This window comes from Anser cygnoides, chromosome 4, assembly GCF_040182565.1.
Source record: "Anser cygnoides isolate HZ-2024a breed goose chromosome 4, Taihu_goose_T2T_genome, whole genome shotgun sequence".
Taxonomy (NCBI): Eukaryota; Metazoa; Chordata; class Aves; order Anseriformes; family Anatidae; genus Anser; species Anser cygnoides.
In genome coordinates, this window is record NC_089876.1 from 61,684,090 (window position 1) to 61,696,184 (window position 12,095).

A 12,095-nucleotide genomic window follows, 5' to 3' on the forward strand; every position below is an offset into this window, starting at 1 on the left:
AGGCAACTAACTCGCTGTCAGCGCTGCTCCTATAACTTTTCCCCTCAGGCTCGGCTTCCAACCGCCGAGCGGCGCCATGGCGGCGGCAGAGAGCTGAGCGCCGGGCGCATGCGCGGCCCGGCCCGCCCTGCCCTGGGTCCCGACATGGCGGAGTACTCCTGCGTGAAGTCCACCAAGCTCGTCCTCAAAGGGGCGAAGGAGAAGAGGTGAGGGGACGGCTCGTCCTGTCCCTCGGCCGCCAGCTCGGTGCTTCACCACTGGCTTCGGTGCGGGGGGTTGCTGTAAAGGGGCCGCGGGGGGCTGAAGGTTTTGGGGTGTGCTGCCTCTCGCCCCCCGGTGCCCCGCTCCTGGGGGGCTTGGGGCCGTGGCGGAGCGAGGGGCTGGGTGGGAGGCGTGTGCCCACCTCTGTGCCTCTCCTTTTGCAGCAAGAAGAAGCACAAGGAGAAAAAAAGGAAAAGGGAGGAGGATGCGGAAGAGCAGCTTGATATCGTCGGTGAGCGGCCCTGCAGGAGCCGTGTGGCAGTACGGAAGCAGTAGGGGGTAGCACAAGTTGAAGGGGTGCTTGTAGGGCGCTTAAAACTGAGTGTAGGCCCTGCACAGGTTTCTAGCTACTTGTCAGAGCACACTGTTTATAAGTCACACCTCCCTGGGTGCCAGAGGGAATTTTTGATACCAGTGGGATCGATTTTGCACATATTTATCTTCTTAACGCACTTATGAGCTTACATAATTCAAGCTCCTTATCTGCTTGTAACTCATGTTTTTTCACAACAAAATTTGTTTCAGGCAGAGAGACTTATATATAGTGCTGTAACGCTATTATTTATATTTGTATGTAAATAATATATCTTGTGTTACTATTACTTGAAAATTCACTAGATGGGGTGCCTGTACTTCCTGTTCTTATTCTGCCAGCAGTTGCTTCTTGCCTGGGGTCTTTAGTTCACTCAAACCTTCAGCCCTCTTGAAAGGAAAAGTCTTGGTTGGTTTGTTTACTTGTTTTCAGTTTGTCATGATTACTGTGATGTATTCACATTATAAACTTGCTATCAGTAGTTGAAACTGAAGACAACAAACATCAACCAATATCCAAATATAACAGTATTTTTTCCTGGTTTGTGGAAGAGGAGGATCAAAGTATGTATGGTCTTGAGTGGTAACTTGGCTAAGTGCTGCCTTTTGAAACTGCTGTATTCTTCATTTATCGCAGTTCACAAAAACAGCTAAAGAAATAACCATAAAGCCCTGAGAGATGCAGATGCATACCATAACAGTGCATGTTACGGGATAAATATCATTTTCTATTATGTGCGCACAGGCATAATCTAAAGCCGTACAAGGGGAGTTATCCCTATTTTTCTGTTAAAACAAAATATCATATATGACAAAATGGACTATTGTATTTTACACTAAAAGACACTAAAATGTCACAAAAAAGTGCTGGAAGAGATTTGGAAATTTCATATGCTGATCTCTAAGTCATGACATTATAGGACAAGCCTATTTGCTCTGTATGTTGTATGAAGATGGGGAACAATATTTCTGCTCAAGACCAACTTGCTGAAAAAAGATATATTCTGATTAATTTAAAATAATTATCTTAGGCAGAAAATATATCTAAGATAGTAGACCAGGAGAAAGTTTTGCTCTTTAAAAATACAAATGTCATAATTCTAATTTATACATGTGAGCCTTTAAGTTTGAATTCTGGGGGGCTAAAACATTTGAACACTGATTGTCTAGAACATCTTAAGTCTGAGGAATGCAGCTCATATGAAGTAATCTAGCAGCAAGATGAGAGAGCTTCTCCAGCACAACAGAAGTCATTACACTAGTAATTTACTGTGACCACAAAACTGGAGGAAGCAGGTTGGGGGTGGGAATGGGGGAAGGAACCTTTCTTGCAAGTTGTATCTTCTACTGGATCAGCTGGATGGATCAATGTGCTCCATGGCCTAACACCACTAAGAGGGGACAGAGCGCAGGAGCCTGCAATTAGAAGCCTGTTGCTATCTATAGAGTGCCAAATCTCGGAATAGGTGCAGGATTACTATCTCTTGAACTACTGTAATCAGAAGTTGTAATTACTCCATTAAATGTGATGTTTTGTATTTTAGGAAACTGGTGGGCTGTCAGTAATTTTGGTGAAATTACAGGAACTATAGCTATAGAAATGGATAAAGGAGCTTACATCCATGCTCTTGATAACGGCTTGTTTACACTTGGAGCACCGCATAAAGGTTTGTTTCAGGAAACTTGGAAAAAATAGTTTTATTAATGAAAAGCATGAACATAGCATCACTTTAAGGCAAACTGTTTTACAGCTCAAGGCAGTTTATTACATGTAACGCAATAAAGTTGGCTGTAGCATGACCGAAACCTAATGACTACCTATCAGTTTCACTTACTTAGTTTCTTGCTGTGTTATGTGTATAATAAGTTGAACTGCATTGGAAAGGATCACCTGTTAAAAGGCCGTACAGCTTACTGAATAAAAAGCATTATAACTTTTATTAAATTCTATAAAACGCTTCTGGTGTTAATTGAAGGGTGAAACTCAAGGTAGATGAGTGTCAAGGATTATTGCTGCATCCTTATTGTGCTGTATTTGTTTTGTTGCTGTGCAAGTGGACTGACTGCTAAGGTGGTGGAGATAATTAGATTGTCTCTTAATTTGAATCTGGGAACCATCAGTCAGAAGAGAACTGTTCCAAAACCCTGACAGTGTGCCTCATCTCCAGAGCGAGATAAAAGCAATGATGACAGTATTATCTCACTTAGGTTTTGAGAGATGGTGAGTAGTAGCTTTTCGGATAAGAAGTTAGGTTACCACAGCTGAACCATAGTATGTTTTGGTATGGAGAAAATAATGTTATAAGGAGATTACGTTTTTTATGTTTTTTGACACAAGGATTGTATTTGTATTATTTAAAGCACACCAAATACATGAATGCAAATAAGCTCCTGCTTTGCTTTGTATTTTAAGAGTGTGAATGTTCAAAAGGAATTTCTAAAGAAACACAGTATTATAGCTTTCCATAGTATTTAGCAAAGGCCGTTGCATTATTTTTCAGCTTGTTTGAAACTCTGCAGTATTGACTGTTTAAATATCGTATGCATAATACTTGATGTCTAACTACTGAAAATTTCATTCCGAAGGTGATGAAGGCCCTAGTCCTCCTGAACAGTTTACAGCGGTGAAGTTGTCTGATACAAGGTAACTACTGTAACAAAATATTTCAAGTTTTCATACTTGTTTTTTGTTTGTTTTCTGGTATGAATACATGTTTTAATTTTCTCTTGAAATGCATTGTATACAAAAAAAAAAAAAAAGCTTGTATTGAATATTGTGAATGGCTTTAACTCAACATTCTTCATTGTTTCACTTTGTTTTCCCTTTGAGGATTGCTCTGAAGTCTGGTTATGGCAAATACCTTGGTATAAATTCAGATGGACTTGTTGTCGGGCGTTCAGATGCTATAGGATCAAGAGAGCAATGGGAACCTGTCTTTCAAGATGTAAGTTACTTCAGACAATTCACCTGAGATTCCCAGCATTTAACTGTATTTTGACTTGCAGCCTATATTGACGGGCAATAAGATGTTTACTGTTGGTTGCCCTTTCGCAGTCTCTTCTGTATTGTAACTTCTAATGTTCTGTTTTCCCAACTACAATGTATTTACTGTATTTCTTCTTAAGTTTCTAAAGTGCCTAAAGTTACTGCAGTTTGACATACAAATTAAGAACAAAGGAGTCCACTAGCTAGCTGTTGAAGTGTCTATATGTAAAAGAACAGAACGCATTTACAGAACTTTCTGATGAATGAAATAAATGTTATGAATCAAGGTTTATATACAAAATCCTTATGCTACTGATGTGATACTGTTTTCTGCAGAAGAAGATGGCATTGCTAGCAGCAAACAGCCGTTTTATTAGATGTAATGAAGAGGGAGATATAGAAGCCAAAAGCAAAACAGCAGGGGAAGAAGAAATGATAAAGGTAATCTGTTTTCTACAGTTAAGCATTTGTATGGTACAGTTACTGTATGGTTATAATTACAAGCTACTTTCCTGTTTACTGTAAGTATTTGTTTCACTAAAGAAATGGTGGTTAAGACCTTCTGTGTGATACTCCAGATAGCTCTCAACAGCTTGGTACAAGAGAGGTGAAATCTGACAGAACCAGGGACAAAAAAAGGTTAGCCAGAATGATGCAGGTGTGGAGACTGTTTATGTAAGAGGATGTGGAAGGACCATCTTGCTTTCTGTTGGACGTGAAAGACACGCCTCTCCAAACAGGGAAGCATGTACTAGTCAGAGCAGTAACACTGTGGAGTCAGTTTCTCTGAAAGGTATTTTAGCCCTGCTCACTCTAGAAACTGTAACGGTGCTTCTTTAAGATGAAGGCAGCTATGTCTTACACTAGTATTAAGGACTATGTTTAATCCTTTTTCATATTTCAGGCAGCTTTTGCTGTTATTGCTATTTTCTCTGGTTGTGAATTAACCATTTTCAAAGTTGATAACAGAATGACAGTCACAGATTTTCTTAAGTTATGCAGGATATATCGTCTTTAACCTGCAACTTCTGTTTTTTTTCTTCTCAATGACTAGATTCGAACTTGTGCTGAAAGAGAAGCTAAGAAGAAGGATGACATCCCACAAGAAGATAAAGGAAATGTTAAACAGTGTGAAATCAATTATGTGTATGTAGCTGACAGCCTTTAACAGATTTAAGTGCCTTTTTTTTTTCCTTTTTTCTTTGGGGTTTTCTTTGGAAGGCCTACCAGTTCTTTGTTCACTTTCTCTTCCTCCTTATCAGGATGAGGACACAAAATAGGATGAGAAGGCTCACGGGTCAAAATCAAGACAGGGAGCTTGCTTGTCAGTTACTGTTGCAGTTAAAACAGACTCAACTTGTAGAAAATTAACTTATTGACTATTAAAATAGATATAAGTAGTGAGAAACATGGACCAAAAAACTAAAATGCCTGTCTTTCCCCTTACTCTCAAGCTCAGTTTCACTCCAGAGTCCTCTATCCCCCTTCACTCCTGACTTGTCATGCTACTAGTTGAAGGAGATGAAGTTCTTCACAACTTTGTAAGCATGTTGTGTTAATCATGTATGGTGTCGTTCCTATTTAGCACCAAAAATGCCTGAGTGTGTTTCACCTAGGGAAGTCGTATAGCACTACTTGATAGTATGATGGTTTATTGGATTTTATTAGGCCAGTTGTATAATAGGACTTAAGTTGCTCATCACAGTTCTTACTGAAACACAAAACTTTAAAGAAGTTAACTTCTTAAAATTTTTCCCTTATAGAAAGAAATTCCAAAGTTTTCAAGATAAAAAGCTCAAAATAAGCAAAGAAGATACGAAAGCCCTCAGAAAAGCCAGGAAAGAAGGCACTTTTCATGAAACACTGCTCGACAGGTACTCTAATGTATAAGAAATAATGCACTGATTTAAAAGCTATTGGGAGATGGAATTACAGTGAACTCGTAATACAAAAGATGGAAAGATGGTTAGATTTCAGGGAGTAGGTGTGGGTGTTGAGCATTTTTTCCCTGGTCAGTGTTCTGCTGCCTTTTTTTTTGTTATTCTTCTGAATTTTCACTTCCTTGGCTGAACTTCCCAGGTTGGGATTTAAGCAGAAGTGAATTCTTTTGGACATCTCTAAAGAAGTTTGCTCAGTTTGTGGAGTACAGCCGAAGTGAGGGATGAATCTTTTAAATAACAAAAAATAAGTTTTTCACGTTTTCAGTACCTTCAGTTCCAGAACAGTTTGGAAAGGAGACAGCTGCATTTTAAAGAGAAATAGCATTTATTAATTAGCCTTCGCGTTATCTAATGGGAATAAATCTTTCTTTCCCTGTAAGCTGAGAATGCAGAAACTGTCTTGAACTTTTAATATTTTGTATGGTATAAATATTTGTTGAAATTTGCTTGGTTGAAATGCAGAAGACGACTTGTGATACTGTATTATTGTGATGTGAAAACACACCATGGCTATCACAGATTGAGTGTCAGTTTCAACTGTCACTCAGTTTGAGTTCCCTCCCTCAGTGATCTGACAAAACACAGGTGGTGATTTGAAAGGCAAGACAAGGTTAACTTTACACATTGTTATAGCTGTATCTCCTTTAAAAAAACAAAGTAACAAATCCAGTGTATTGTTAGGCTTTTATGTGTGCTTTGAAGTAAAGTTTAAGAGAACTGCTTTCTGTGTCTGTTTAAGACTTTGAGGCAGTTAAAACATTCAGATGTAATCACCTTTGGTTTTAGTCTAAGTCTTGTTTCATTACTCTTTCCACACAGGCGAGCAAAAGTGAAAGCGGATAGATACTGCAAGTGACAACCAGCTGGGCCGTTTTCCTCTGCATCTTTGATTATATGGTCAAATTGAAAACACAAGTAAAATGTTTTATAATTATTTTTTATGAAAGGCATTTTGCTGATGTTTTTATTATATTATTTTTAAAGGACTGCCTGAGAGCTATAACTAGGCATTGAACTAGTGTCACCTTCTAGTAATGAATAGTGAGATAGTTATTTAACAAAAGACAAATTGTTTCATCCACTGAATCTTCCGAGGTTGATGAAAGGAACCTGAACTTACAGTGATTAAAGGGCAGATTAGAATGGTGATAAAGCTCAAAATGAAAATATCGTTAGCCCATTGAACTATTAAGAAATACGTAACTGTCTTCAACAAGCATGAAGAAATAATTGCAAATGGATGTCTTAGAATACATCGTATCAGAAACTGAGTAGGACGTCTGTGGAGCCTTTCTGCACTGTATCAGGTAGGGGCCAGAATATTCAGTCTTGTTTAAGCAGTGTTCAAAACAGACCCACTGTCTGATGGATAAATGACGTAATCCATATGGTGGAAGTGTGAACAAGTCACAAGAACCCCATTACAAATGGAAATGCGGGTGTCTCGTAAGAAAAGGGAATGACTGGCTTGTGTTAGCAGGCTGCTCATTTTACGAGAGGGGAAGACTTATTTCAATCAAACTTGCTGGTTTCTTTAGGGTATGGAATTCAATTTAAAAAAAAAAAAAACAGCTTTTTTTAAGGTCATAGTGTAATACATGTTCCTAGTATCTTGTATAAAATATGGTTTTCCGTGTCTGTTCTGATTACCAAGTTTTTCAATAAAAGCATCTCCATAGGAACTACCTCAGATCATTTACTCTCTCCATTTCTGTAAAATGCTTCATAAGGATTACTTGGTAATAATGCTGAGGATTTTTATGGTAATAATTTGAGTTGTCTCCGTAGATCCTCTCCTAGCCATCAGTTTGAACTGCAGTAGTAGTACAAAGCAATAAGCTAGTGCAAGATAATGATGTCTCCAAAAAGAACGAGAACAGGCTAATAAAGTCTAGGCAGTAGTAGCAATTTAAATTGGTCTTATGTCATAGACAGTTGATCTTAAGAAAAAGCATGGAGAATTTAGGTAAGTTGTAATTATCTAAACCGACTTGAATTTTTGAGACTAAAACAATAGCTGGTATGGTGAGATTAGCCAAGAGATAAATGAGGAGATAACCCATACAGATAAATGAAACCAAAAGGAGAAAGTCCATGGGCTGGGCAAATTCATAATGCAATGCAGTGATTCTTCAACTTGTGTTTCTAGAAAAGCAAATGAAATTTCAGACCTTTCTCTGAGGACTCTTTTAAACTTCCCATACCCAGCTCTATCCAGTCTGAGTAGAGAGATTTGCCACAGGGCTTTCCCCTCTTAAGTCATTGGAATTTATTCAATTTATACCTCCAATTCACATGATGCATTTTTTTTTACAAGAGTAGGCATATTCAGTGGTTCCTTGTATGAATATCTATTTTGGAATGAGTGCCTTTTCTTCCGAATTTAGCTTGAGAAATGAAAAATGTCCCCCCTGGTTTGTGCAACTGGCGTAATTGTGCAGTTAATTGTGCAGTGATAAGTATCCTTTATCTAATTATTGTATTTCAGGCCATACTGTTAACAAAAATGTAGTGATCGGATGATCACACAGTGATTAAACACTGTACCTTTTTACCATTATCAAGTTCAATGGATTCATTTTAAAGTGTTAACGGGTTTTATTTTTAGTTTTAGTACAAAAATTTGAGTTTAATCTTTAAGCATAACATGTAACAGGAATGGCTGGAAATTATCTTTATTTCCTATTGGTTTCTATTAACTGCACATTCTTTCAAAGCAAGCAATCACTAGGAATACCAAAGTGTTTTGTAGTGAGACTCTGCATTAGAAGGTTTGCAAAAAGAAGCTAATTAGCAGCACTGATCTTTGATTCTAATTTTGCAGGTATCTCCAGAATTTTGTTAAAATTCTCTCACGCATCAATAACCAAGGTATAAAAAGTCTTAAATGCAAACACTGAATTTGCAGGGGGAAGGCTGAAAGCTGGAAGTAAACAGATGATTACTGGCAAATGCTCCCGGACAGAGTCTGAGGAATTCTTATGTGAAAATGCATCATAGCTGTGGGTTGTGCTATCACTGAAAAAATGTAATTAGTCTTCCCTAGCACTCCTCAGTTTGGTCCAGCTCCAGGGATTAGGGCTCATTAAGCAGTTGTGGTTGTAGGTCCCATGTCCCTGTCTGGAAATGTAAATAACCTGATGTACGACTGTTGCAACGTCTTGGACCTGGAAGTGGCCTACTGCCAAAACTGTTCCCAAAAACACTGGGAAGGAGGTAGCAGCACTAGGACTGGGCTCTGTGCCAGAGTAATTGTTTATTGGGCACGTAATACAAAAAATAAAGTGGCTGTGACAGATTTTTTGTTGGCCTTCACCATCTATTACTTTTGACTTTGAATAACCTCAGGTCTTAACTGTGAAGTTCATGGCAGTTTTTACTGATCAACAATCGCTATGATTCTGAAATTCATCTGAAGTGAATGCTGATGGGTGAAGTAGGCTGATGTTACAGCATCTGTTCTTCCTTTCACAAATGCACAGTTTAAATAAAATTTTGTCTGGCAGAACTCAAAAATGATTATTCAGATGCAGCTTGAAGCAGAAATCTGATATACCAGTGGAAAGGGTGCTGAAAGGAGTGTTCAGAATCTGAAGAAGAGCCTTGGAATTATCTGTGGAAAGGAGTTTTCCATGTCATATTTACCAATGTAAATATGAAAATACAAGGTGTAGGCACTGTAAGTAGCCGTAAGTGATAGTAAAGGAAAAATGGAACTGAGAGGTGTGTTTGTTTTAGAGCTAGGAAGAAGTGAAGCAAAAAGAAATCTCAGAACAAATAAAATGAAACTTTCACAAGTACAAGAAGCAACACTGGATTTAGCAATGGACTGGCAATGCTGGGGTGGGAAAGAGTATTGTCACAGAAACAGGGTTGCCCTCCCTGTTGGGACTAATGATACGTTGGGTACTTGCTGAAAAACAAAAGAAAGGCGGCCTGAGATAGTGGAGAAGCAGAGATCTGGGGGATTTCACTGAAATGGCGGTGAAATCAAAGGTGTGACAAAATGGTGAATATCAGTCTGTTGCTATAAGCAGTGCATTGGTGTATTTTCCCATTGGAGGCATTCATGGATTGTTCTTGGTGATGCTGTCTTCTGGCAGAGGTCTCCTGGTAGCAGCATTAGCAGAAAGCTTTAACTGAAACACAGAGGAAAGAGAAGTAATTTGTGCAGTCTGTACTTCTAAAGAAAGGAATATACATGGTAAGTAGATACTGGATAGACAAATAAGAGAATGTAGAAGGGTGGATATGAAGTACTACTAGTGGTGTCACCAGCTGTCAGGTAGTACGGTTAATGAGTAAATCACACATCTCAAACTACTTTCTTCTGACTTAAATTGATGAAAACTGATGGAAGAAACCTAGACAACAAAATGGAGGACCTGAAGTAGCGTGGGCCCTGGAGACCAGGTGTCCTTATAGGAACCCGGCAGAATAGCCGTAGTCAGAAAAACAGGTATTCAAGTATGTTAACTGTTCCTTAAACTTTGAATTTCTTCAGTGAAAGAACTAAATCAAAAGTACAAAGAGACTTCAAAAACGTAAGTCATGCATGTGTAACGTGACCATGACATAATTTTTTCTTCAGAATTTGTAATTTTCCGAAGTTCTTACTGCTTTTCTGCAGTTAAAAATGTCCAGAAGGTAAATTTCCTAAAGCATCTAAACTGTGTGCTCCAGAAACTAAATCTGAGCAAAAGGTGCTGTGTGTTTAGAAAATAGCAGGTCCAATTTAATCTGGTTATTTATCACCATAGACCATAACAACATATTCACGTACCTATATAAAGTAAATATAAAATTGTCTTACAGGTATTTGTTTTCAACCAAAAAAAAAAAAGTCTGGGCCCTATATAAACTGCTTCATTTCCTATTTGTTGAAGACACTGTCATGAAAATCTTGAGTTTCTTACATTACTCTGTAATTTTCCTCCTTTCTTAAATCCCTTGATTGGTTCTGTACCTTCTTCCACAAGCATATAATGCTTTTCTGCTTGACACCTAAAGTTTTGTGCAATTCTAAGCTTAAGTTTTGAGCTGATTTTCTTCCTACACGCTGTTGCACACCCTCCATTTGCCCAAGGCTTTCACACCTTATAATGCATCTATTTTATCCTTTCCTGTTTCTGCAATGCCATGCAACCTTCCAATTAACCATCTGCCAGGGACTTACTTTATTTTTCTTGCCACTCTCTGTTTCATATAAGAATTAATTGCATAGCCAATTAAATCATGATATTAGAGAACGTATTGCTTGTTTTCTTTGTGCATAGAAAGACATAACGTATAGAACCTGATTTGGGCACTGGATAAGGCACAAGATGTAAACTAAAACACAGAGGTCCTAGAGAGTTTTTAATATTCACACAGGATTTTTTTCCAGTGTCTGTTGCTAACATACTTCTAGATTATACGTTCACCTGTTCACACTAATATCATACTTTTTATATAAAAAAAAACCTGTAGTATGCATCTTATTCTGATGCTGACTCGTACTTCATATTAGAACAAATATACCATTTATTTATAGTAGCAAATAAATAATGGGCAACATGCTTAGAGTGATGGATCTAATACTCTCTGATTCTTGTATTAGACTGGCTCCCTGCTCCAGTTGCCTGTTTCCTACATCCCTAAGCAGGCAAGGCAGAAGAAACTCCTTCCTCCTGAAAAAGGTGACTGCCTTGCATCTCATTACCTTAAAAACTGCCTGCTTGAAAATCTCCCAAGCACAGAGAGTAATTAAACATCACAGTATATACAAAGTGGAAAACTGGTACCACAGGTTTGGTCTTAGCGTTGCCTAAGAGACACAAATTTATTTCAGGTTTTCTTGAGCAGAACTGGTGGAGAAGTTTTCCTCAGATTACATTTTCCCAGCAGCTTCCCTTTCCCACAGCTCAGGGCAGGTCCATGATGCTGCTGGCCAGTTTTGCAGCTCTTGTGCCGGGAACCCCAGGTGTTGTTTTATGGCATGTTTTATTTTTTAACACATCAGTCTTAGAACAAAAATTGGTAAACACGGTACAGGGTTTTTTATTGTTGGCTTGCAAGATTCTTTTCAGCTAGTGAAGCAACTGAGGAGTACTTTATGTTACTGTATTTACTACGTTAATGAGAGATTTTCAGGTAGTAAGCTGTTGCTGCTAGTAGGGTATTATTTGAAAGCTAATAGGTCAGGACATCTAACACAAGGTAAGGTGGTAATGCTGTCATTACTTGAAAATGAGAGTGGAGCCTTTTGGGGAAGCACATTAGTTCCCATGGAAAGCTTTGAAGGGAGTGGATGGGGAATTAAGACCAGAAACAGGTTCTTGGTGGTGTTTTTTTTTTTTTTTTTTAATTCATGCCTAAAAGTCAACCCTCTCCTTTACCAAAAAGAAAATAAAAGGGCGGGGGAGAGAAGAGGGGTGAGTGGGGGGGTGTTCTCCGTAGCAGAGCAGGCTCCCCAGGGCAGTAGGCAGGGTTCAGGTCGGCACACACAGGGGCAGGGGGCTAGGAGCCCACCGCTGAGGTAAGGGGGGCGCTGAGCCCCTCTCCGGACCCCGCCTGGCGGCGTCCCGGGGCTGCCGGCGCCGCCGCCCCCTCACGGC

General features: G+C 38.9%; 1 protein-coding gene across 1 annotated transcript; it reads left to right on the plus strand.

Moving 5' to 3' along the window:
• Positions 1–49: 49 nt before the first annotated feature.
• Positions 50–7,189, plus strand: FRG1 (FSHD region gene 1). Its single transcript, XM_013179906.3, has 9 exons — positions 50–206; positions 426–493; positions 2,118–2,240; positions 3,160–3,217; positions 3,404–3,518; positions 3,896–4,000; positions 4,614–4,705; positions 5,323–5,433; positions 6,319–7,189. The coding sequence occupies exons 1-9, from the start codon at positions 109–111 to the stop codon at positions 6,353–6,355; spliced, it is 807 nt and encodes a 268-aa protein (XP_013035360.1). The 5' UTR covers positions 50–108; the 3' UTR covers positions 6,356–7,189.
• The last annotated feature ends 4,906 nt before the right edge of the window (positions 7,190–12,095 follow it).